At 38.9% G+C, this 27,830-nt stretch overlaps 1 protein-coding gene across 1 annotated transcript in view; it reads left to right on the top strand.

Annotated features, from left to right (window-relative positions):
• The window catches only part of THSD7B (thrombospondin type 1 domain containing 7B), a 717,646-nt gene that overhangs the window by 149,697 nt on the left and 540,119 nt on the right, over positions 1-27,830 (top strand). The window contains exon 2 of the mRNA XM_059395498.1: positions 17,972-18,782. Within this exon, the coding sequence (XP_059251481.1) occupies positions 17,972-18,782 (811 nt within the window). The remainder of the gene's footprint in view (positions 1-17,971; positions 18,783-27,830) is intronic.

Below are 27,830 nucleotides of genomic sequence, written 5' to 3'. Positions count from 1 at the left end.
TAAAACCTCCTTATTCAGAATCACTGCAACAAGGGGGTGAAAGGTAAACGGTCATGTTCAATCCAACTAGATGAAAGATATCATTTGTCTGCACTGGGCAGCAGGTCTTCACTGCCCTCTCATGGGCCATCTGCACTGTGGAAGACCCTGACCCTTTTCCTGGGAAAAGGGCCCCACACTGCCTTTGGCTGACAGCAAGCCCTGCCACTGGGCCCATTCTACCGTATCACAGCCTTAGACTGGCTGGGGCAGTTGGGTCATTCTGTTTGTCGTGTTGGGTCATTCTAAATTTGTGTTTCTCTGGGGGGATAAGATTCTTCTTTTTGAGTATGTGAATAGGCAGAGTCCATGAGGGCAGCGTTTCACTTCACATTCGCAATTATGTACCTTGGAATAGCAGGCTGCACTGGAGAGCCGGCTGTTGAAACAGCCGTGAAGTTGACATACTCTGGTTTGCTGTTTGGTAGGACATAAAGGCAAGATTAAGTTATGTGGCCATTGCCCCATAGCTAGCAAGTGGGAGAGCTGGGATTCCAAACCCCAACTGGGATTCCAAAGTCCAGGTTATTTCTAGAGCAGAGGATGAGGATGGTAAAGTGAACCTTAATAAAGTAGCACTGAAACCTATGGGGAAAGGTGGAGCTCTGAGGATTTGTTTATCGAAAGTTAGTAGTAAAAATGGGGGAAAGGTGACTCATGCAGTCAAATAAATGTTGCTTCAGGCAGCAGGAAGTTGAACACAGAATCCTGAATAGGTGTCAATGGACTGATAATTGTTCTTTAAAATACACATTTTAAGGGCACCTGGGTGGCTCGGTTGTGTCTGCCTTTGGCTCAGGTCATGATCCTAGGGTCCTGGGATCGAGCCCCATATCAGGCTCCCTGCTCAGTAAGGAGTCTGCTTCTCCCTCTCCCTCTGCCTCTTCTCCTACTCATGTTCTTTTGCTCACTCTCTCTCAAATACATAAAATCTTAAAAAAAAAATACACATTTTAAAGATGGGGAACACAGGCAGAGTTCAGGCTCTTGGCTCACTGTCCTAGAGCTCCCCCTTATTACTGCTGGGATCCTGGATAGGTAATGTGGCTTTTTTGTAGAACGGACAAGTCACCCACCTCCCAGGCTTTGCGTTCGGATTAAATGACGCAGTGTAGATCAGTGGTTCTCACTTGTGGCAGTTTTGCTTCCCAGAGTACATTTGGCAATGCCTGGAGACTGGGGCTGCTACTTACTGGCTCTTGGACGATGGAGGTCAGGGCTGCCTCTGAGTATCCTAAAGTGTGCGGGACAGTCCTCCATGACAGGGAGTTATCCGGTCCCTAATGTGAGCTGCTAGTTTTGAGATCAGTGCTCGTGTAGATTAAGAGCCTGGTAACAGACCGTGCCTCCCACACGGACCCGTTATTCCTTCAGTGCTCACTGTGTGCCAGGCACTGTGTTAGGAGTTTCTCATATGTCATGTCTGTTGCCAACCTACAGGCTGAAATGATTGAAAATCAAGGCAAATCTTGCTGCTGAACGTCGCAGAGGGCCGAAAGGCAAAATCAGGATTTGAGCTCAAGTCTGTAGAGCTCCAGAGCACTTTGTACGAGCCTGCTTGCTCCTGTTTTAAAGTAGTTAACCACGGTTGACTCTTTGCTTTAGGTGTTTGGAATTAAAAATAAACATAAGCATGGAAGGGTAGTGGGTTGAATCTTGCCTTGAGCAGAGCCTTGCCCACTCTGCTATGCTTTTGTCCATTTTCCGTGCCCAGATGGCCAGGGAAGTTGTTGATTTGCAGGTTGGGTGTGGCCATTCTATTCCTTGCTCCATCTTCCAAAGCAAGGCTTCCAAAGCACTGACTCATGCAAGGCTTCCAAAGCACTGACTCCTCTTTCACATCTGCAGTCACCCCTGTAGAAGAAGGGAAGGCAGAATGGAAGGTTCCATGCAGTACTATGAGAGCTGCTCTGCCCCCAATGCTTATTGCAGTCATCAAAAGAAAGAGGCAGGTCAAAGAGGAATGGTGGTGTTTTACTTCCAAAGGGACCCTTCAGTGAGAATTTCAAAGGCCAGACAAGGCTTACCAATGTATTCTAATGGGAAGAGCACACAGGGGAGCTGTAGGGCCACCAGCCCCCCAGTCTGAGTATGAAGGATGATTTTCATTCTTTCTCTCTTCTTGTTGAACAAAAAGGTAGCATTATCTCTTTCTGGGACCCAGTATGTCAATTGTCCAGCGTACCCCATGGCTCATGTGGACAGCTGGAAAAACAGAGGAGAGAGATTCATGCTGAGACTACATCTGTTTTGAACAGAGTAAAGGAAAACCTCAAGTTAATCTTAATGTAGATTAGGAACTGTGCACTTCAATTACTTCAAAGTGGCACAGGCTTTTGATAATGTGTTTCATCAGGATAGGAATTATGAGGTGCTCAGACTAATTCTCTGAACTCACAAGGGGGATAAAGTTCTAATAGCGTGTTACAGTAAGTTAGTTCCCAGGGAGTAGAATGTTATGGTCCACATTACATTTCCATACCTATACCATGAATTACATATTGATTTTTGGAGAACAGAAATACAACAGAGTACAGGTTGACAGTGAAGGTAAATTAATAATTATTTGGATGATTGAGAAATATTTTCTGTGTGTCATCAGTTTCTGTGTGGTCTCTGTGTGGAGAAAGAACTGAATTTCCTTAAGTGTTAGATATCACTCCTCTGATATGCATACAGAGTAGTTCTCCCTTTGTCTTTGTGAAGAAGGAAGAGCAGCAGAAAAAGACTCCTTGAGGTTCCTGGTGGTGGGAAAAGGGTTGGGGATACAGATAAGCCATCCTGTCTGTCACTGACGCAATGGATTCTAGTGGTGGGTATTGATTTGTTTTAATGAAATATAAGATGTTTAATAGAATGAACAGGCAACATGCATATATATGTATGTGTGTATGTTTATATCCTTACACATACACATTATATCTAATATGATTATATAACAATCCGTTATCATATGACATATTCATTTACATATACTATATAATACATATATAGTTAAATATATCATGCATGTCATGTGTAGGAAATAGAATTGGCTTAAATATAAGTCACACATTAATATAAAATTTGTATTATATTATATTTAATATAATATATGAATGTGATTATATAAATGTATAAATATATTTAAATCAATTCTGTTTATTGTGGTATTACAGAATATCACATTAACGGAATATTCCTGCATGGAATATTGAGTTGGCAAATCTGTGTTCAAACTTTGAGTCAATGATTACATTATTGCAGTTATACTATAATCCACTAATATGTGGCCAATAAAGTACATCTTGTCATATCCTGAAGTAAAATCTAGCACAGCACAAGCTATGTTTGAAATGACATAGAAAATCTAAAATTAGAGAGGTGGACCATATGCAGGACTTTTTTTTTTATTGGGCTGTGAATTAGTGACATGTTCAGGGCTTGCTCAGAGTTGTTTCATGCCTATACAACCTTAAACCTTATCACAGTTCCATGTACTTTGATCTCATGTCCTAGGTCTTCGAAATTGCCTGGCTAACACCTAACGGACAGATGGATCTCTGCTATGTGTTTTATATCTGTTTCATTCTTTGTGAACAGGTGGCAGATCTTAGATTGATTCTGATGTGTGGGTGGCTTATTATAAGTCATCTTATAAGTTAGACTTATTCTGATTTATACTTTGTGGTCTAGTGTGTTTGTATCCTGAGAGGATGTAAGTGCTAAGCTTTGGATTGAAAGTTGCATTGGACCTTAAAGTTAAAATCATAATTTTATTTCATGTTATTTAAAATCATTAAGGTTAAAAAATATAGTCAACAACCTCTTCTAAGAGAAAAGAGTCACCCATGCAAAATTTTATATATATATATGTGTGTGTGTGTGTGTGTGTGTGTATCCCCCCCCCCCCAGGAAAAGAATGATGTAGGGAAAGATGTTTGTGAACCATTGCACTCTAGGAATAAATTCTTTGGAATTCAGAATGTATATTTAGAAAGCATTAAGGACTCCTGGAAACAGAAAACTTTAAATTTTATTTAACTCCACTTTGTCCCCATATTTATTTAATAACAGCGCTCCTCTCTGCGTACTGATCTCAGGGGATGCAGCTGTTCCAGTGAACACATTTTGGGATTTCCTGAATGATGGTATGTCATCTTCGGCTGGAATCAGATGAAGTGATTACTGCAGGAAAGGCCGGAAGGCAGCTCAGTCCTTCCTTGTCCCCAGAAGCTGTTAAAATTCAGCAGGTTTTTTTTTTTTTTTTAATCATCTGTGTACTAACATTAAGTCTATCAAATGATAAATGCTACTTTACCATAATTATTTTCATTATGTAAATGTAGGCTACCCCCATAACTCAGATGACATTTCCTCAATTCACTTTCATTGTAAATTGGATTCGCACAAAGCACCCTGGGAAATTCTAGCCATGCAGGGGAGGAGAAGGCTAAAAGGGGTTGACACAGGCTTCAGGCCACTGCCTTGTGTTCACTCGGCTAGAAAAGGGTAATGAGGATGGATTTTCTCAATGTGTTTTTGAGCCAAGGGCTTGAATGTCCTATGGGGCTGTCAGCCCTTGGGCTGGTAGGGGATATGTTCATTATTGCTTCCCTGATTCCCTTCAATTATTATATGTCGTGGTGATTATTATAGTGGGTACTCATCTCAGCTAAAACTTTAGGTGTACAAGAAATATAATTTTGTTTAACTTAGTTTGGTTATTTATTTGGAGCTCTTCTTACCAGCAGGGCCTCCACGTTTTCTTTGGGAGGTCCACCAATTCCTTATCTGTACATACTGGTCATCACCCAGAAGGTCCTTATTCCTGGCAGGCTGGCTGTCCTCTCTAGAATTCTGTGCTGTGTTTTGTCCTTTGTGCTGCTTTCCCACTGTGCTGAGGCCTTGGATTTGTAGGAGATGTTCGGTGGCCGTGGCTTTCTTTGCCTGGACACCCCAGGCTGCCATTTCCTCTCTGGAAAAGCAAGATACATGGTCTCTCTGTCTTTGTCTCTGTTGTTAACACCAACATCTTTATTCTTATCAGTCTCACTGCAGACAGAAGAAAGGGGTAGGAAGGAAACTTTTATTTTTGAGCTAGGAGGTATGTGTCAAGGGAAGACCATTCTTCTCTCAGAACATCTGGCATAACCTGATGGACAAGACTTTTGGCAACCCAAAAGGCAGAATCTTGTTAGGCTGTCTGTGCTAGCTCTCAAACGTGTCCTCAAGGGGCACCTGGGTAACTCAGTTGTTTAAGTGTCCAACTATTGTTTTCAGTTCAGTTCATGATCTCAGGGTCCCGAGATCCAGCCCTGTGTGTGGGGTTCTGTGCTCAGTGGGGAATCTGCTTAAGATTCTCTCTCCCTCTCCCTTTACCCCTCCCTGTCCCCCTGTCCCTCCCTGCCCTGACACCCCAACTCTGCACACAAGCATGGTCTCTCTTGAAAAAAAAAAAAAAAAAAAAAAGTCTTCCAAAAAAAGTGTCTTCCCATCACCTTCTAATTACAATCTGTGTTTCTGTAAACAAAATGTACTTCTTAAATATGTTTTGCCCCTCCCCCAACCCCCCACAAATGTGGGGACTCCGTCTCTGACCCAAACTCGACCCCTCAGTATAAGAGTCCCACTCAAAGCTTCAGTAGGGTTTGAAAACAAAGACATTTTACACAGAATACTTCAGAGGAACCTGCGTCCTGACAGAGTTCTTGGATTTCCATCTACTCCTTCTACTCCTCTCACTCTTCATGTTCCCCTCCTCAGGCAGAGGAGTGTTCCAGATGAACAGTCTTCAAGTGCACTGTCCAAACCCTTCCCTTTTAGGTCTTTTTCTGGGTGTTAGAGAATGTAATCATATCAACAAACTCTACAGTGATCATATTCACTCTATTTTCATTTCTTCTGCCAATTTTCCTGAAATTGGAAATTTAAGGCATCTGGGAATTCTGAAAATTAATTTACTTTGCAAGGCTGCTTTGAGGTCTGAGTGACATGATTGTTAAAAGTGTTGTGCACAGTGTCCGTCCACAGTGCCTGGGGTACTGCTGTTACTATTATGCTGAAATTGTAACCACGTGATCATTTCATCCCTGGCTACTTTTTAGTTTTGTGAATGGTAGGCTGGGATGATAGGATCTGGTACGTGATTCTCTGAGGGAAAAAAAAAAAAAAAATCTGAATCCTCTGAGAAACAGTGATAATCGTAGTCTTATTTGTTGAGTCAACTTCCTGGGTCAATTAGAATATTTGGATGAGACCTGTGTCCGAAGTCAAAGTTATTTCTGCAGACTTGTGTATTTATTAAGTGGTAAAATTAGCATGCTAATCATGAGAAGACAGGGTACCCCATTCCTCAATGCGGGGGCTTTGTGGAGTCTGGAAAGAAGGGGCCCAGAGAGTTGCAACAAAGAATAATGGACATTACAAACAGGGTTGTGGAAAACAGTTACTTAAGAATTCTATTGGGCATCACGCTGAGGATTTCTTCCTTCAAACATATGCTAAGGAAACACAGAACAGACATTTTTTGTTTTGCTTTGTTTTTTTTTTTTTTTCCTTTCATTTGGGCAAAACCATCAACTCATTTGTGTGATGAGTTTCCGGTGGTGACATTACTCCTAGTTCTATTTAGGCACGATTCTGCTTCCTACAATGCCATTTGCTCCAGCTTCGATAATTGGTGGGAGGCTAACCATATGCCAAGCACTAGGTTAGTGCTGAGAATAGAATGGTGAGTAGGACCGATCTGTTTCTGCCATCACAGAGTTTAGAATCAAGTGGGAGAGACAGAGTTTAAATTACACCGTTGAATTTGTAATTGCAAGTGTGATGAGTGTTTTGTAGAGGAGTAAAGTAATGCTGGAGCATAGGGAAGGGTTCCCTAAGAAAGTGACTTAAGATAGAATGAGAAGGAATCAATTTGGCAGTAGGGGGTGGAGCCTGTGATCTGGCTCAAGGAATAGTACTTGTGGCTGCCCAGGTATGGCAGGGAAGCTGGAGCAGTGGAGGAATGGAAAGATGGCCCATATGATGACAGAGCAGCGAGCAAATGTGGGTGGCCCAGGTGCCCGGAAGTGAAGGGGGTGGGAAGGGGCCAGGTCAAGTAGGCACTTTCATGTCATGTTAAAATTCTTTTATTTATTTTGAGAAGAATGGGAAACTATGGTTGAGCTATAAGCATAGAATGCCATATAGATAGTATGCTGCAACCAAAGGGGTACAAATTTGAATTTTTAAAAGATATATGTCTATAGTATGAAGAAAGGATCGATGCCGGGTGCGGTGGGGGTGGGGGCGTACATGCTAGAAAGCCAGTCAAGAGGCTACTCCCTTTTTTTATACAAGAAAGGTGGTGATTTGGGCGAGGGGGTGACACTGGGATGAAGAAACATGGACAGATTGGATTGATATTTAGGAAGCAAAACTGATGGGTGGTTGATTGGATGCTTTTTGTAAATAGAATCCTTAGGCTCTTTGTTAGACTATATAGGATAAATAGGTATTTCTAGTGTTTCTAGATAGAAAATAATACTGTGATGGGGCGCCTGGGTGGCTCAGTGGGTTAAGCCGCTGTCTTCGGCTCAGGTCATGATCTCAGAGTCCTGGGATCGAGTCCCGCATCGGGCTCTCTGTTCAGCAGGGAGCCTGCTTTCCTCTCTCTCTCTGCCTGCCTCTCCATCTACTTGTGATTTCTCTCTGTCAAATAAATAAATAAAATCTTTAAAAAAAAAAAAAAAGAAAATAATACTGTGATTATGCCACGGATCTGCTGTTTCTCAGGTATTTTTCAAATCTGTAACTTGGAAGTTATTTTTCAGATGACAAGAGTCTCAAGTAGTCTTAAAATTGCTGTTTCAAAACTGAAATAATTATTTCTTTGGGAAGAAAAAATTAGATGAACTGGATGGTTTGTCCACTCAAATGTAGCTTACGTTTTGTTCTCTCTCGCTGGTTCACCACGAATATCTGCTATTAGAGAGGAGATGTATTGAGAAGCAGATATACTCCATGTAACTGTTAGAGAATTGAAATTACTAAGAGAAAAATATCATCTCAAGTATGCTCTAGCGCAATTTTTATCATAGGCAAAATTAATCCTTGAGTTGCTTAATGATAAATAAAATGGATGCCACCCTGCCCTTTTGCTTCATGTATTTTTAAAGCCTACTTACGTATCTCAACATTGTTGCTTTTCCAGTGAACCTCTAAGGCAACAGTAAAAAAGACCTTTATCAAGCCTAACATGTATTGATTATTCACTGTGGAAATAGCACTTTATTCTTTTTTGGAGGGGGAGGAGCACGACTTAAGAATTTCAGCCTCCTGAGCACCTGTTCCAGTTCGCTTTCTGTGAAGTATAAAGCAAACAAATTTCTGGCCCTCCTGAAGTTTAGTCACTGCCTGAGCGGCCAGTAAGCTAAGGGAGAAAGTCCTTCAGAAGAACATCATGTGGGATCCAGCTTTCCTGTCTTTCTGGCATCCTCTTCCTTGCCTTTTCTAGTTAACTGATACCAAACAGCTGAGTAAATCATTTTTTTCTGCTTCTCCAGGGAATCTCGAGGGCTTTGCTGAAGCATTTATTGTAAGTAAAGTCAAAGTTGAGTGCAGCCATATTTATGGGATGAGAACACCCCATAAATATCCGTTGACAAGCGTCCCAGCCCCAGGAGTTCTGCAGCTATACCCGAGCCATGCCATTGAGCTGAGACCAACCCAGGGGAGGAGGGCTTCAGGCAAGAGAGGAGTGGCTTTGCCCTGAGACCCTCACACCAGCTGTGCCCAGAAAAGATCCTCTTCTAAATATAGTATATCTAATGGGCATTGCAAAGCTTCATTTGTTCAAGAGATATGGCTGCTAAAAGTAGTTGAACTGCAGTTGTTGTGAAAAAAAGGCATGGAGTAGATAGAACTGGAGAGGCCAGTGTCAGGGCTCCTGAGCTGTTTAACCAGGTTTATTTTTATTGATTTATTTGTTTTTAGACAGAGTGGTGTTGGGGGTGGATAGGAGGGAAGGAGGGGGTGAGAGAGAATCTTAAGCAGACTCAACATCCAGTGCGGAGCCTGATGTAGGGCTGATCTCACGACCCTGAGATCGTGACCTGAGCCAAAATCCAGAGTTGGACGCTTAACCGACTGAGCCATCCAGGCGCCCTCAGGAATTGTTTATCTGGAGCATGTTCTTTAACCTCGTGCTCTGATGGCCTCATCTAGCAAAGCAGACCAATATCAACATTATACATATGGTATTGGGAAGATGGTAGGTGTTCAAAGCAATGTTATTATTATTATTTGTTATAGTTACTTCAGGGATAGAGAATTCCTTATCAGTGCCAGGGCTTCATTTATTTATTTGTCGGAGAAAGAGAGAGAGAGAGAGAGCACACAAGCAAGGGGAGCAACAGGCAGAGGGAAAAGCAGGCTCCCTGCTGAGCAGGGAGTCTGATGTGGGACTCTATCCCAGGACCCTGGAATCATGACCCAAGCCTAAGGCAGATGCTCAGCTGACTGAGCCACCCAGATGATCCCCCTGTTGTTTCTTTATGTTCTTGAACAGTAGCTTAGTCTGTGTTCTCAAGCATGCAGAGGCAGAAAAGATTACATTTCACATAACACATTGTGAATGGCCCCTGGGAAGAACTCCAGGTGCAGGAGAATGAAAACTCTCAACATTCACAGGTAGCTCATTGCTTGTGTTTTACTGTCTTTATGTAATTTCTACTTATTTTTATGTTTTTCCTCCTTTCCCTCCCACACATCTTGGGTCACAACCATTTATAGAGCCCTTACTCTTCCCTTGCAGTCTTAGGACATTACAACAGAAGCCAGCATGATATAGTGTAAAGATCACTGGACTGGGCATCTGGAATGGAACTGTCCATCCCTTTCTGCTCCAAATGACTGTGTGACCTTGGGCAACTCATTGGGTTTGTCTGGGCTTCATTTCCTCCTGAAAAGCCGTTGGCTGTCACATTACCTTTCCCTTCCCACGTTTGAGGCAGTTAGCAGGCCATAGGTTTTAGTGATCGGAAAGGACCCACTTTATGTCAGAATGCGGTGAAGAATATGAGGTTTGAGATTTCCTTTTAGGCTTCAGAATTTTTAGAAAGTAGAATTCAAACCAGGAATATTGATAAACAATTTTTAAAAGGTGGTTTTCTGTCTCTGTGGTGTTTGCATTAGCTGATGAGTCTTTCAGATATATTTGTAATCTGCTTTGCTGTCAAGTTACTTTTAATGGATGTTCTAGCCACTGGCAACTAATAATTTGTAATCATAAATGATAAGTAACAGAGGCACTTTGCTTTTCAGTCAGAGACATCTGTCCACAAAGATGAAATGGACTTAGAAAGTGCTGTTAGGTGTCAAACAAAAACACAGTCATCCAGAAAGAGCCTGGAATGTTAGTAACAATGCTTTATGCTTTCTGGAAGTATAAATATTCAGTCTGAATGCTCCACGGTGTCCTCGAGTGGACTCATAAACTGTCTTCAAAAGTAAATCTTTGTACCTTTGAGAATAAAGTTACATTTGGTAGCTCTGAACTGTTGCTGTTAAAATTTTCTGATGAGAATTATCGGAATACTTTAGCACACATATCCTTCAGACCACAGATATGTTTTGAAGATAGTTTTAGTATTAATATAGGATTTTTTTGGTTCCTGTAAGAAGTACAATGGGCTTTTTAAAATAAAATACATTAGGTTTTAATTTTTTCTCATTTGAATTTTTTTTCCATTTTCCATGTGTTTCTCTTGATATCCAATGCATAACTCAGTAATATATATAAAATAGTAATATGGTTATATATATATATATATATATATACACACACATATGTATATATATATAAAATGAACACGTTTTTCTCTGTAAGTTTGGGACGTGCTGCATGGCTTTGAGCATACTCTTCTAGCAGGAGTAATTAATAGTATAAAATAAAAAATGCAGACTTGAAAATGGCCATATCTTCTGGCTTCTAGATGTGTCCCTGCCTCCAGTGGTCTCTCTCTAAAGTTTGCTGCTTTAGGTCTAATGAGCTCTGGGAACCAAAACATTCAGTGTTCAACTGTGTACAAAGTAAGTGTAGGTAGGCCTGCAGAATAGACCAGATGTCCTCATCAGAAGGAGACTGGCATTACATTTAACACACAGATATTGTAAGAGATACTTGGTGTCTTGTTTATTTTTATATTTCCAGACTCTAATACACTACTTGTCAAATAGCAGCTGATGAGTAATTGTTATTTTAGTGAATGAATGCTCAGATGCTAGTCTTTTCTCTTTCCTTGGGTTCTTTGATTTATTTTAGAAAGTGTGATTTCTTAGATATTTGTCCACTGTGCAAGGGAAGCATTACTTTAATTACTCCACACTAGAGGAGAAGGCTTTTTAGGAAGTGAAAGCTACTACATAAATTTCAAGCTATTTCTTGGAGGTGAGATATCTTACCAGTGAGTCAATGTTGTTTTATTTCACATTTTGTAATGTTGAGGTTTATGAGTGCTTTGGTATAGTAATTATCCACAGATAATTTGGTTAAGATATTAAAGCTTTGCATTCACATTCCTTTCATGCCTCAACCCCATTGCCCAAGTTAAAAATAAAGCAATGTCAGGATAATAAAAGCTGTGGTTGAAAAAAAATGCACAGTAAAATAACCATCTTTTCCTATTACATGAATGGTATTAAGTCAGGGTTGCTGCCTCAAATGGTGGCAAATGCTGTGCAAAAACCAGAATGTGTTTGTTCTCTCTGACCACTTAAGTTCCCTTTTTCCTTTGTTGTAGGCATTTTAGAGAATGCCACACCTAAAATTCAGGCACCTAGCAGGTCATCTTCAATATTGGGAGATACATTCATCTCAACTAATCCACTTAAGGGTAACTTAATTAAGAGAATAAAACATGCCAGCACTTTTCTGCTTCTAGGGGAATATTACATTAGAGCATCCACATATTTGCACTTTCTGCAAAAACACAGGCAGGAAAGAAAAATGGAATTACAGGGTCTTAAATGTGAATTCGATCCAAGAATTCATCCATGCCACCCTTTTGCATCCAAAGATTTTACTTCTAAACCAAAATGTTAACATGTGAAAACTGATGTTATTTAAAATATTTAGCTGTTCATTCCAGTGCAACTGTATTTATCGCACAGAAAAGGTAGTGACTTGCAGGTGGATAGTGTTTTTATATAATGTTGGTCCAGGTAAACAAGTACTGAATTATTATTCCTTTTTTACCACTGAAGTATTTTCTGAGAATGTAACACAGCATGGGTTTTAGTTTAAATGCATATTATGTCTAATTAAACTTTTAATCCTTTACTGGTTCTAAATTTTGTTTTATTTGTATTACTTGGGACTTGTTTTCATTGAAGAAATACCAAATTTGGGGCACCTGGGTGGCTCAGTTAAGTGTCTGCCTTTGACTCGGGTCATGATCCCAGGGTCCTGGTATTGAGCCCCAATTCAGGCTCCTTGCTCACTGGGAAGTCTGCTTCTCCCTCTCCTTCTGCCTCTTCCCCTGCTTGTGCTCAATCTCTCTCTCTGAGATAAAGAAACAAATTCTTAAACATGACTGATGTTTAAAAGCCTGGGTTTCCTATATGTTTCTTTAGATTATTTATCTCAGATATATATTGTGACTATAATCACATTTTATGTATATGAAAAGTTTAAAGGCGATATTCATTTTCTCCATGCAACTGCTCAAAACTTGAATATGTTCTATTTCTGAGCTTGGACAAGGGACACACGATTTCTCAAACTGTAGTTCACATTTTACTTCAATATGTGTGTTTTCTGAAATGGCAAAATCCCTCAGGGCTATGTGATTTTCACTAGTGCGTATGTTTGAAGTTCATAGGCAAACACAACTGAATAAATCATGGAACACATTTTTTTTCTGTGTGCCTGAGAAATGCAAATTATTATAGTATTATAGGTTAATTGCTGAGAGGTCTGGTCTCCATCTTGTATATCTTGTTTGCAATTTTTTTTTTTAAGATTTATTTATTTATTTATTTGACAGAGACTGAGAGAGAGAGAGATCACAAGTAGGCAGAGAGGCAGGCAGAGAGAGAGAGAGGAAGGGAAGCAGGCTCCCTGCTGAGCAGAGAGCCTGATGTGGGATTCGATCCCAGGACCCTGAGATCATGACCTGAGCCGAAGGCAGCGGTTTAATCCACTGAGCCACCCAGGCGCCCCTGCAATTTGTCTTTCATTTATTCCACGTGTACACAATTCACTTTGTATTTGCTTGTTACTTACATGCTGTTCAGTTAACTTTGTCTGCAAAGTTAGCTTTTTTTTTTTTTTTTTTTTAAAGATTTTATTTATTTACTTGTCAGAGAAAGTGAGCACAGGCAGACAGAGTGGCAGGCAGAGGCAGAGGGAGAAGCAGGCTCCCCGCTGAGCAAGGAGCCCGATGTGGGACTCTATCCCAGGAGGCTGGGATCATGACCTGAGCCGAAGGCAGCCGCTTAACCAACTGAGCCACCTAGGCATCCCTGCAATGTTTGCTTTTAACATGAGGAGAAACTATTCTTCCCTGACTGTGCCTTCCTAAATGTACTGACTAGTGCTTATCAGCATTTCCAGGGCTAGGAGGGGGAAATTGTTCCTCACATACTACCTTGATTACTTGTATTCATTTTCAAAGGAACAGATCAGAGGGATCATAGCTAAGCTAAGAAACAGAACTGCCTTGTGATGTTAGGATTGCATATACTAATGCACACCCTGGAAAAGACTCTTTTCAAATGCAGGGCAAGAGCCCATGCTTAGAGTCTCACGGATCTGGAGTCCCACTCTAGTCTGCCTGGTACTGTGTAACCTTGGATGTGCTTTATAACTGCTCTGAGCTTCATTTCCCCAACTGATGAAATAAACATTCTATCCCCATGTCAGAGGACTGTTGTAGGAATAGGAAGGAACTGGGCAAACCACTAGGGGTATATGACAAACCAACTCTCAGTTTGTTTGTTTTTTAAATGCCTTGATTTGCCTTGATTTGTAGTGTGGTGTAAATACTCTCATCATGGTTGATTTCAAAGTATGAATGATTTAACAACCACCTGGTAAAATGCTTGAATATGTAACAGTCCTCTAGTACTATCCAAGCCTAGCACAGCACTGTTAGCCCTTAACAAATTGTGATAATTACTTCTTAATAGTTATATTTCGTCTCCCCTTGATCTAAGAAAACTTTTGCTGTTTGATGCATTTCTATATAGATAATGAATGTGAAGGCTAAGTGAAGGATAATAATGTATAAGGTTTAAAATATTAATGACTTCAAATAATGAAAAAATAGCTACCTTAACAATTTTGAAAGTGACTGAAAAACTTACAAGAAGGAAACATTTTAATAAGAAAATGTGTTAGTAAAATGCTTTAAAAATAAGAATAAAGATCACTTTGTAAGATGTTCTAGATGAATTAAATTTAATATCAGCCTTTTCAGATTGGTTAGAAATGGTTTGATTTCTCTGGTCTTTCTTTCTTTACACAAAAAGTCCTTAGGGGAATTATGTGTATTTGATATGTTAACAAATAAAGGTATGCAGACAGCCATTATTTAGAAACCTAGTACTTTCAAAAAGAGCTTCTTTCAATTTCATCTAGTATCCGTTTTATGTTATTCAAAACTGGTTATAGATTTTAAAGTTTGCTACAAGGATGTATTTTTGGAAGTATTTCTTTACTGAGTAACCATGGCAATTTTTTTTTTTTTTTTTTACAATAATGAAAATTTGCATGTGTAGTCTGACATGTTGGACAAGGAATGGCATACTTGAACTGAGATTGCTCCAGAACATCTGGACACATGAAGTCTGTAAATGACTTTCATGTAACAATGAACATCTCAATTAACAAAGCACAAAATTGTGGTTGATTGAAGAGAAAATTACCAGAATTGTGGGCACTTGATGAAATCAGTTTGTGCTGAGAGTACCATTTTTTATGCGCATTTACTGTGCCCAGGAGCAGTCAGTGCTGGGACACTGCGCCTGGGCAATGTGTGGGTAAACTCAAGGACAGTTGCTTGCTTGCTTTCTTTCTTTCTTTCTTTCTTTCTTTCTTTCTTTCTCCTTCTTCTTTTTTAAGATTTTACTTATTTATTTGACAGAGAGAGAATGAGAGACAGTGAGAGAGGGAACACAAGCAGGGGGAGTGGGAGAGGGAGAAGCAGGTTTCCCACTGAGCAGGGAGCCTGATGCAGGGCTCAATCCCAGGACCCTGGGATCATGACCTGAGTGGAAGGTAGACGCTCAACGACAGCCACTCAGGCATCAAGGGCATTTCTATGGGTAAAAGGTGACTTACTTCAATGAAACTCCTCTACTTCAGCAAGAAGAGGCTCCACGATGGGGACACTGAAAGGAGAAAGGACATGAGGGTATTTTCTATGTTAATCTCACTCATAAAGTGACAGAAGCCATTGGCAAGTAGGTCTACATATCCAGCCAACGCTGTGAGGAAGAACACTTGTCCTGCACTTTAACAGTGAGAAATCCTCACTGCAGCATATTGGCCACAACTTCAGATATCTGTATCTCTGGGGATGTATATGTCTCTTGCTAAGTGGGATGTACTCCATATACATTTCCTGTTCCTAGAGATATTATGGATGTGCATAAAAACACATTTCATGAAGTTTTGGATGTTTGATCAGGTTTGGGGGAAGAGAGAAAGACTACACCTTCTTTCTCTTACCTAGGTAAATTAAAATATTTCTCAGGATGTGAATTGCCTTTATTATCACATCCTAGTGCAGGGGCAAAGGTTACATGGTTAAGCTGGTAAAGTTTTCTCAGGTTCATGTTACAACTAAGTAAAATGAAAGAGAGGAAAGTATTCTTTTCCCATTGTCACAAAATGTGATACCTTGCCATCCTTATGAAACGTATAGTCAGCCTTCTGGATAAGGTTGCATGGTATGTCTATGGATTAGTTGCAAAACTGTGAGAAACATCAATGGATGTTATTTGTCCCTTTCTTTGTGGGACTCTTTCCCATAAAAATATATTCATTAATTAAAAGGTTTGATGTATTACAAACTAATGTTGGAAGCTTGACCCAGAGTTAATACCTATGAGAAATCAAAGTGGGTATATTTCAGGGGTCAGAGAGGCAGAATTTCCATAAGCAGTTCAGTGGAGCTACTGCTGCTTTTAGTGTATCCTTTCCCATGAGATATTTTCTTTTTCATGCAATTCACTCTGCAAGCAAAATCCCAAAGCAGGGACACCTATTTAGCAAATGAAAGTATATTTAAGATACTTTGACAGGTCATTTTTTAAAAACATAGTTCTCTTCTGAGCCACCTGCTGTATTGAGGTGAAGGCTTGGAAACATGAAAAATTCTACTTTATTAAAATCCTGGGTTTAGGGCTTTTCTTTTATTATTATTATTTTTAAAAATATTTTATTTATTTATTTGACAGAGAGTAGGCAGAGGCAGACAGAGGGAGAGGGGGAAGCAGGCTCCCCGCTGAGCAGAAAGCCCGATGTGGGGCTCGATCCCAGAACCCTGGGATCATGACCTGAGCCGAAGGCAGAGACTTTAACCCACTGAGCCACCCAGGCTCCCCTGGGGCTTTTCTTTTAGATTGAAACACTAACTAGGAAGTATTAATATTGAGTTAGATATGTAGGCTTTAAAACCTAATGATTACAATGATAGCAATCATTTATTAAGTGTGTATTGACACCACCTTGTCCCTCCGATCCTCAGAATAGCTCTGCAAGTTAGTGCTTTTTTTTTACACTTAGTATATTTACCTTTTAATGATAGGTTAGTTAAGGATTAAAAAAGTGGCCAAGGTTTGGGTTCATTGATGCTATAAAATGACTAAAAATTTGCTTGGTCATGGAACTGTTTTCTTTCATAAACACACTGGCTCAGTTATTATTTAATAAAATAAATATTTTACAAATATGAAAATAAACTATTAATAAATAATGATTTGCAGTAATAGAATATAGATTTTAGGACTAGTTACTATAGGTGATTATTGGGGACTGAATTGTGTTCACCTAAAAGACATGTTAAATCTTAAATCCTAGTACTTGTGAATGTGAGCATATTTAGAAACAGGTAATGTAGATGTGAACAAGTCAGGATGAGGTCATATAGATGAATGGAGTCCTTGTAAGAAGATGGAAATCTGGACATAGACACATGAAGAAGGCCATGTGTCAGAGATAGGAGTGATGATCTACAAGCCAAGGAATTGCAAGCCAAGGATTGCAACCACCAGAAGCAAGAAGATGCAAGGAGAGATCCTCATCTAGAGCCTCTGGAGAGAACACATTCTTGTCAACAACTTAATTTTGGATTTCTAGCCTCTAGAATTGGGAGAGAATATCTGTTGCTTTGAGCCATCTAAGGTTGTGGTAATTTGTTATGGCAGTCCTAGGAAACTCACCACAGTCATTACTTCTGGATATAATTATATTACAATCCAATGCTTAAGAGAGAATGTATTAGGAACTAGTAATATTTTGTTTACTCCTCTTTGTTTCTATATAAGTGAAATCATAAAAGATGCATGTGAGGGACGCCTGGGTGGCTCGGTTGGTTGGACGACTGCCTTCGGCTCAGGTCATGATCCCGGAATTCCGGGATGGAGGCAGAAGAAAGAATTAGTGATATAGAAGACCAAGTTAGTGCTTTTATTCTGTCTCTTAGGTCGTTAAGGAAACGAAGGCTTAGAAAGTGGAAGTAACTGGTCCACGTTGACATTGCTGGTGAGAGACCGAATGGGGACTGTTAACAAAAGCAAACTGATGCGGCGTCCACACTCTTAACAACCAGATGATATTGTCCACTCAAACCCTTCATTTCATACTGGTCGTGTTGGGAAGTGTTCAAATTGACCCATCTTTGTGTGGATGGCGACTTGGAACCTCTGCGTAACTGACGCCCTTGTCTTTCGCCCGCAGGCCCCTGGGGAAGGTGTACGGGGGACTGTGGACCGGGAGGAGTGCAGAGTCGCGCGCTGTGGTGCTTCCACGCGGAAGGGCGGACGAGTCCCGTCTCCAACTGCGACGAGAACCACAGGCCTCCCAAGGAAAGAAGTTGCTTCCGGGTGTGTGACTGGCACAGCGACCTCTTCCAGTGGGAGGTCTCCGACTGGCACCGCTGCGTGCTGGTTCCCGCCAGCGCCGGCCAAGCGCCGCCTCGGACCGCGGCGTGCGTGACGGCGCAGCACGGGCTGCAGGACCGCACCGTGCGCTGCGTTCAGAAGTTGAACAGAACCAGGGTCGTCAATGAGATTTGTGAACACTTTGCCCCTCAGCCGCCCACAGAACAAGCTTGCCTCGTGCCCTGCCCCCGGGATTGTATCGTGTCGGAGTTCTCGCCGTGGTCCGAGTGCCGCGAGGGCTGTGAGAAGCAACTGCAGCACAGGACGCGGGCGGCCATCGCTCCCCCTCTCTACGGCGGGTCTCCGTGCCCCAACCTGACCGAGTCCAGGGCCTGTGACACTCCCATTTCCTGTCCTCTTGGCGAAGAGGAATATACTTTCAGCCTTAAAGTAGGACCGTGGAGTAAATGTAGACTGCCTCATCTTAAAGAAATTAACCTCAGTGGAAGAGCTGTTCTGGATTTCAGCTCTGATTCAAAGGAGCGAGTCACCTTTCGACATCAAAGTTACAAGCCACATCACCTGTCCAGGCCCTGGGACTTAGACATAGGTTATCAAACCCGGCAGGTCTGGTGCACCAGAAGTGACGGGAAAAATGCCATGTTAAGGTAAAGAGGTCTTCGGTGTTTTTATCTTCGATTCACCTAGATATTTTACAACGTAATTTCAGAAGGTTTCCTTATGAGTCCCTGTGAAGGGAACATTATAACCAGGTTGGGATTTCATCAGAGAAGTTTTCAGTTTCAGTTATGACTATTTCAGAGTATAGACCAGGCAGGGCTCTGAATTCTTCCATAGTTAGTAGTGCAACTATAGAGGATAGGGCATATATTACCACGGTTTATCAAAATATCACCCAATTAAAATAGGTTTCTACTGTTACTACAGTAATAAAAGACTGAGCCCTTCTTTATAATAGTAAAAATTCCAGTTGACTCTCAAACTTGGTATGTAAGTTAGGCAAACATTTATCATTTTCACAACTTTCATTATTTTTTTCTTTTTAAGATTTTATTTATTTACGAGAGAGAGAGAGAACACACTCAAGCAGGCAGAGAGGCAGGCAGAGGCAGCGAGAGAAGCAGGCACCCTGCCGAGCAAGGAGCCCGATGCGGAAATCGAACCCGGGACCCCTGGACCATGACCTGAGCCGAAGGCAGCGGCTTAACCAACTGAGCCACCCAGGCGTCCCACGACTTTCTTTTTTAAAATTTGTTTTTGTTTACTTTTGTTTTCATGATTAAGAAGGTTCTCTAACATTTTAGTTGTAGATTTTTTGTTGTAGTAATAATGGCAGAAAGTTAATCCATTAACTTAATGGCATTACGTAATTATTACTTATTTAATAATTATACATTATTACTTCTTAAGAAATAATGGCAGTAAGTTAATCTGTCCAAATGAATGCTTTCTATGACATTGATTTGAAAAAACAATATTACCTTGCTCAATAATAAACCGAATTACAAATCTGTAAAGGAAATGGACTACAACTTTTAAAAGGGAAAATTTAGGCTTAAAAATTATTTGTAACTGTTTTACTTTAAATTCTGGTACCAAAAAAATCATGACATAAGTATATAGAAATATGCTCACAGTTGTGTTTAATTTTCCCCAGAAGGTCTTAAACGGAAGCACTGGTATTTTACCAAGTTTTTTCCAAATTTAAATGCCTTTCACTAGTGCTTTAAATTATAAAACAGTGAAACGCTCATCCCTAGAATTAATCATTATCATCAGTTACTGTTTTCTTGGAATCCACAGCTGGCTGGGAGAGGCTCAAAAGACTACCTCTGTTATTGAAGAACAAAGTAATATTGTGATTTTGTTTTGTTTTGTGTTTTTTCTTTTGACTTCACAAATGAGTGTATTTTGTCTTTGCTGCTTCACTCTGATTTATGCCATATGCAATTGGCAAGTCCATTGAAAAGTGCTTTTCTGCCTTTTATTGCCTGCCCCCGTGAAGCCCAAAAGATTAAGCAGATGATTTGGGTGATTATTGTTTGAATGTGTGTTTGTGGGATTCTGCAGACACCGTTTTCTTAATAATTCCAGAGAATGTTTTCATTTTTAGGCTGCTTGTTTTTGCCGTGTTTTGTTTTTTAATTCGGTGACTTTATTTTTTACAGTGGTTTTAGATTTACAGAAAAATTGAGTGGAAAATACAGTTTCCATATATCTTCTCATCACTCCCCTCCACACATACAGTTTCATACATCTTGCATCAGTGTAGTGTTTGCTACAATTCGTGAGCCAGATCAATATAGTACTATAGTCCATAGTCTGCATTAGAATTCACTGTATTGCACATTCTATGGGTTTGGACAAGTGTATAATGATATATATCTACTGTTACTGTATCGTACAGAATAGTTTCACTACCCCAAAATCTGCTCCACCTGTTGATCCCAACTTTCCTCTCCCCAGTTCTGTTCCCTGACATTCAATGATATTTTTACTGGTTGCATAGTTTTATCTTTTTCAGAGTGTTATATAGTTGGGATGATACAGTAGTTAGCCTTTTTCTTATTGGCTTCTTTGTCTTAATGATATGTATTTGAAGTTCCTCCATGTATATTCATGGCTTGATAGCTCAGTTCTTTTTATCACGAATAGTGTTTGTTGGTTTACCAACTACCCCCCCCCCCACTCCCACCCCATATACACAGGGCAAGAAGAGACCAAAGAAAGAGGCAGACCACTCCAGACTGGTAGGTGGCATTTTAATAAGCAAGAGAACTAACTTACGAGGCTTGTTTTAGGTGGCTGCAAAAATGAGTAGATCTATGAACCCACCTGCCAAATCTTAAAAGTTTATATAGAGGATTTAGATGGGGCCAGTCACATATTATCCCCCCCCCCTCCCAGCCAGATGGTCTCAAAACACTCCCTTGGGGCTACATCCTTAGAGAAGTTCCCACTGTGTACAGAGTATATATTCCCAGGACAATGGAGGGAATGAGGAGCCTCCAGTTGCCCAGGTCCAGACCAAGGGTCAACTAGAAGTCACACCCTCTTGATTACTTCCTCCAACTGTATTCTGTTGCATAGCTATATCACAATTTGTTATCCATTCACCTATTGAAGGACATCTTGGTTGCTTCCAAGTTCTGGCAGTTATAAAGTTTCTATAAACATTCATCTCCAGATTTTTATGTGAACATACGTTTGCAACTCATTTGGAAAAATACCAATGGGCACATTCCTGTATTTTATGGTAAGAGTTTGTTTAGTTCTGTAAGAAACTGCCAAACTGTCTTCCAAAGTGGCTGTGTCATTTTGCATTCCTACCAGCAATAACTGAGAGTTCCCATTGCTTCACATTCTTGCCAGCATTTGCTATTGTCAGTGTTTTGGATCTTAGCCATTTTTTTTTTTTTTTAAGATTTTATTTATTTATTTGACAGAGAGAAATCACAAGCAGATGGAGAGGCAGGCAGAGAGAGAGGAAGGCAGAGAGGGAGGAAGGGAAGCAGGCTCCCTGCTGAGCAGAGAGCCCGATGCGGGACTCGATCCCAGGACCCTGAGATCATGACCTGAGCCGAAGGCAGCGGCTTAACCCACTGAGCCACCCAGGCGCCCCATCTTAGCCATTTTTAAATAGGTGTGTAGTTGTATCTTGTTTTAATTTGCAATTCCTTAATCACTTATGATGTTCAACATCTTTTCATATGCTTACTTACCATCTGTTTATCTTCCTTGGTGAGGTGTCCAAATCTTTTGCCAATTTTTTGAGTGGTTTTCTTATGGTTGAGTTTTGCAAATTCTTTGTATATTTTGGATACTAGTCCTTTATCAGATATGTGTTTTGAAAATATTTCCTTCCAACTTATGGCCTACCTCTTGAGTGTTTCAAAAGCATCTTTCACAGAGAAGAATTTTTTTTGTTTGCTTTTTAAAAATCTTAATGAAGTCCTATTTATCAGTGTTTCTTTCATGGACTGTTCTTTGATGTTCCATCTAAAACAACAACAATAAGTTCTCTAAACCTAAGATCAACTAGATTTCCTCCTATATTGTTTTCTAGGAGTTTTATAGTTTCACATTTTACAGTTAGGTCTATTATCCAGTCTAATTTTTGGGAAAGAATGAGGTCAATGTCTGAATTCGTTTTGTTTTTTGTTTTTTTTTTTTTAAAGATTTTTATTTATTTGTCAGAGACAGGGAGAGAGAGTGAGCGAGCAGAGGCAGGCAGAGGCAGAGGGAGAAGCAGGCTCCCTGCAGAGCAAGGAGCCCGATGTGGGACTTGATCCCAGGACCCTGGGATCAGCTGCTTAACCAACTGAGCCAACCAGGTGTCCCTCGTTTTTTTTTTTTTTTTTTTTTTTAAACATGTGGATATTCAGTTGTTTTAGGATCATTTGTTTAAAAGACTCTACATTCTCTATCGAATTGCCTTTGCTCCTTTTTCAAAGATTATTTGTTTTTATGTGGATCTATTTCTGGACTCTCTGTCTTTATTCCACTATCTATTTATCTATTTGCCAGTAAAACAATGTGTTAAATACTGAAGCATTAAAGTAAGTCTTGAAGCTGAGTAGTGTCAGTCCTCTGAATTGTTCTTTTTTTAATGTTGTATTGACTGTTCTGGGTCTTCTGTTTTTCCATATAAATTTCAGAATCAGTTTTTTCGATATCTACAAAATAATTTGCTGAGATTTTAGTGTATGGAGCAATTTGCAAAGAAATAACATCTTGATAATATTGAGTCTTCCTCTCCATGTACCTAGAATATTTCTTCATTTATGTACATCTTTGATTTCATCATCAGAGTTCTTCACTTTTTGTCGTGTAACTCATACATATTTTTTAGATTGATACGTAATTCATATATTTTGGTGCTAATACAAATGTATTGAGTTTTTAATTTCAAATTCTAATTTTTCATTGCTAGTATACAAGAAAGCAAATGACTTTTATATACCTTGCTTTCTGTTACAATCACTAGTTTCAGGGCTATGTGTTATTATTGTTGATACAGATTCTTTGGGATTCTCTATGTAGGCAAGCATATCATTTGCAGGCAAAAGAAGTTTTATTTCCTCCTTTCCAATCTGTAGTCCTTTCATTTCCTTTTCTTGTCTTATTGTATTATCTAAGGCTTTCAGTTTGAAGTCAAATAGGAGTGATAGGGATGGGCATCCTTGCCTCATTCCTGATCTTAGCAAGAAAACATCTGGTTTCTCACAAGTAAGAGTGATGCTAAATGTAGGTTTTTTGGTGGCTATTCTCTTCTTTAAAAAACTTTTTTTATTTTAGAGAGAGCCAAGAGCATATGCTTGAGTGCAAGCAGGGAGGGGACAGAGGGAAAGAAACTCAAGCAGAACCTGTTTTGGGTGGGCTGGGGGTGCTTAATCTCATGACCCTGAGATCATGACCTGAGCTGCAATCAAGAGTTGGATACTCAATTAACTGAGTCAACCAGGCACCCCATGAACTTTATTTATCATGTTGAAGAATTCCCCCTATATTCCTAGTTTGCTGAGAATTTTTGTGATGCATTGGTTTTGGTTTTTGTTAAGTACTTTTTTTTTTCCAAGTGCTTTTTCTGTGTGTATAGATATGATGGTGTAATTTTACTTCAGTCTGTGTATATGTTAGATTGTGTTAGTTGATTTTTGAATGTTGAACCAGCTTTGCATACCTGGAATAAATCGCATTTGGTTATGATGTATTTTTTTAATGTATGTTGGGTTTTATTTGCTAATATTTTGTCAATATATTTTTGCATATATGTTTATGGGAATATTAGTCTTAGTTTTCCTTTCTTATGTCCTTGTATGGTTTTTGGTAATAGTGTAGTGCTGGCCTCATGAATGAATTGGGAAATGTATATTCTGCTTTGATTTTCTGAAATAAATTACATCAAATTAGTGTAGATTTTTCTTGACTGTTTGTTAGAATTCACAGTTGACCCATTGGGACCTGGTGTTTTCTGTTTTGGCAGGTTATTAATTATTGATTCAATTTCTTTAATAGAAATACACCTACTCCTATTATAGATTTTTCTTTGTGTGAGTTTTAGCATGTTGTGTATTTCAAGGAATTGATCCATTCACATAATTTATCAAATTTGTCAGTATAGATTTGTTCATAATATTCCTTTATTATCCTTTTAATGTCCATGAGATCATTTTTGATGACCTCTCTTTCATTACTGATATTAATACTTTGTGTCGTCTTCTTCTTCTTCTTCTTCTTCTTCCTCTTCCTCTTCCTCTTCCTCTTCTTCTTCTTCTTTTTATTTTTTCCTCTTTTTTTTTTTTTTTTTTAATTTAGTTAACCTGGCTAGAGGTGTATCAGTTTTACTGACTGTTTTTGAGAACCAGCTTCTGGTTTCAGATATTTCTCTACTGATTTTATGTTTTCAGTTTTATTGATCTCAGTTCTAATTTTTATTATTTTCAGTTTGCCTACTTTGGATTTAATTTGCTCTTCTTTTTCTAGTTTTCTAAGGCAGCTTAGGTTATTGCTTTTAGGTATTTTCTTTTTTCTCTACTATGTGAATTCAGTGCCATAAATTTCTTTCTAATCATTGCTCTCACTACATCCCACAAATTTTAATTAGTTGCATTTTTATATTCATTCAATTCCAAATAGTGTTTAACTTCTCCTGTGACTTCTTTGACCCATGCATTATTTCAAAGGGTGGTGTTTAATCTCCCAAGTATTTGGGGATTCTCCAGCCATATTTCTGTTATTGATATTTATTTTAATTCTGTTGTGTCCTCAGAGTATACTTTATATGATTTCTGTTCTTTTAAATTTGTTAAAGTGTATTTTGTGGCCTGAAAATTTGGTCTGTCTTGGTGAATGTTCTGTATAATGTGGAGAACAATGTGTATTCTGTTATTGTTGGGTGGAGTATTCTGTAGGTGTCAATTATATCCCGTTGATTGATGGTGCTGTTTGGTTCAACTGTGTCTTTACTGATTTTCTGCCTGCTGGATCTGTCCATTACTGATTGAGGGGTGTTGAAGTCTCCAACTATAATAGGGAATTCATCTATTTTTCTTTGCAGTTCTATCAGTTTTTGCCTCATGTATTTTGATGCTCTTTTCTTAGGTTCATACACATCAAGGATTGATATATATTCTTGGGGAATTGACCACTTAGTTGTTATGTAATATCTCTGTATAGCCCTAACCGTTTTTCTTTTCTTTTTTTTTTTTGTGATTTTATTTTATTTATTTATTTTTTTATTGTTCCAAGATTCACTGTTTATGCACCATACCCAGTGCTCAATGCAATAAGTGCCCAATGCCCCACCCCTCACTCTTCCAAAACCCTTAGTTTGTTTCTCAGAGTCCTCAGTCTCTCATGGTTTGTCTCCCCCTCTGATTTCCCCCAACTCACTTCTCTCCATCTCCCAGTGTCCTCCTAACTGTTTTTCTTGTTCTGAATTCTGATTTGTCTGGAATTAATATAACGACTCCAGCTTTCTTTTGCTTACTTTTAGCATGGCATTTCTTTCTCTATCTCCTTACATTTTACCCGTGTCTCCTTACCCGTGTCTTTAAAGTGGGTTTCATGTAGATAATATACAGTTGGGTCTTGTTGGTAATCCACTCTGACATTTTCCGTCTTTTAGTTGGTATATTTGTATCATTGACATTTAAAAATAATTTTTTATTTTATTTTTTAATTAAAAATTTAATCCATCAAATATAATTTAATTTAACTTTAATTTAATTTAATTAAAATTATTAACATTTAAAATTATTATTTATATAATTGGATTAATATCTTTTACATTTATTGTTTACTCTTTATTGCCCTATTCTTTGTTTCTCTCTTTGACTTCTTTTGTTTTTTTATCTCTGATTGCAATTGAACATTTTATATTATGCCATTTTGTCTCCAGTCATAACATATCAATTATAGTCTCTTTTCCGTACCTTTTTCAATGGTCACCCTAGAGTTTGCAATGTAAATTTACAACTAATCCAAGTCCACTTTCAAATAAAACTATACTACTTTACATATAGTACAGTATCTTGTAACAGAATATTCCCAGTCCCTTAGTCTCATCCCTTATAACACTGCTGCCATTAATTTCTCCTACCCATAACCCACAATTACTCAATACATTGTTATTATAATTTTGAACAAACTATTATCTCTTAGATTAGTTATGAATGAGAAAAAATATTTTACCTTCAGTTATTCCTTCTTTAACAGTCCTTCTTTATTTATGTAGTTCCAAGTTTCTGACCAGAACCATTTTCTTCTCTCTAAAGAATTTCTTTCTAACATTTCTTTCAGGGCAGTTCTATTAATGACACATTTCCTAAATTTTTGTTTGAGAAAGTCTTTATGTCTCTACTTTTAAAAGTTAATTTCACTGGATATAGAATTTAGAGTTGGTGGGTATTTTTTCTTTTCTTTTTCTTTCTTTTTTTTTTTTTTAATCAGCAGTGCTTTTATTTAGACAAATGCTAATGATGATGAACTATTAGGTTTAGAATCCTCCTTTGCATTGAGATTTTGATCCAGGATCTTCAGTTGTGAAATTGTTATCCATTTGATCATATGGCATTTTTTTTAACCTTATTGATTGATTGATTTAGTTAGTTAGTTAGTTCAATTAGCCAGCATATAGTACATCATTAGTTTGTGATGTAGTGTTCAAGGATTCATTAGTTGCTTATAATATAGTGTGGGTCTTTTTCTGCCAACACTCTATTCTGTTTTTGCATGAATAGGTTTTTGTTCGTTTATTTTGTTTACTATTAACACCCTAGCTTTTTTTTTTTTTAAAGATTTTATTTATTTATTTGACAGACAAAGATCATAAGCAGGCAGAGAGGCAGACAGAGAGTGAGAAGGGGAAGCAGGCTCCCTGCTGAACAGAGAGCCTGATTCAGGGCTGGATCCCAGGACCCTGAGTTCATGACCTGAGCCTAAGGCAGAGGCTTAATCCGTTGAGCCATCCAGGCGCCCCACATGAATAGTTTTTAAAAGACATTTGATGTAGGGGTGCCTGGGTGGCTCAGTCCTGAGGCCCTCTGCCTTTGGCTGAAGTCATGAATCCAGGCTGAAGTCATGAATCCAGCCCAGCACTGGGCTATCTGCTCCGCTTGGCAGGGAGCCTGCTTCTCTGTCTTTCTCTGCCTGCTGTTCCTCCTACTTGTGCTAGCTCTCTGTCAAATAAATAAATAAAATCCTTTCAAAAAAATAAAAAATAAAGAAAGAAAGAAAGAAATTTGATGTAATTCTAATCCTTGCTCCCCTATAGCTAAGGTGTTTCTCCTTCCCACTTCAACCTCTTATTGCCAGCTTTTTTCAAGATATTCTCTTTGTCTTTGATTTTTCTGTTTTAAATATTGTATGTCCTGATGCAGTTTTTTTGTTTTGTTTCATTTTATTTATTTATTTATTTATTTATTTATTTTCTTTATTAAGTTTATCCTGTGCTTTGTGTTCCCTGAGCTTCCTGAATCTTTGGTTGGTCATCTGTCATTAATTTTGGAAAATTTCTCATTCATAATTACTTCAAACATTCCTTTTTTTACTTCTCTTCCCTCCCCTTTCCTTTCCCTTTCTCTTTCTCCTTTCTTTTCTTTTCTTTCACTTCTGATATTCATTTGATTTCTGATACATTATTTGTAATCGTCATAACTCTATTATGACTTTTCTTTTTTTTCTCCTTCATA

This window comes from Mustela nigripes, chromosome 3 (genome assembly GCF_022355385.1).
Source record: "Mustela nigripes isolate SB6536 chromosome 3, MUSNIG.SB6536, whole genome shotgun sequence".
Taxonomy (NCBI): Eukaryota; Metazoa; Chordata; class Mammalia; order Carnivora; family Mustelidae; genus Mustela; species Mustela nigripes.
Note: the sequence above shows the minus strand (reverse complement) of the source record. Positions and strands in the feature narration are given on the sequence as shown.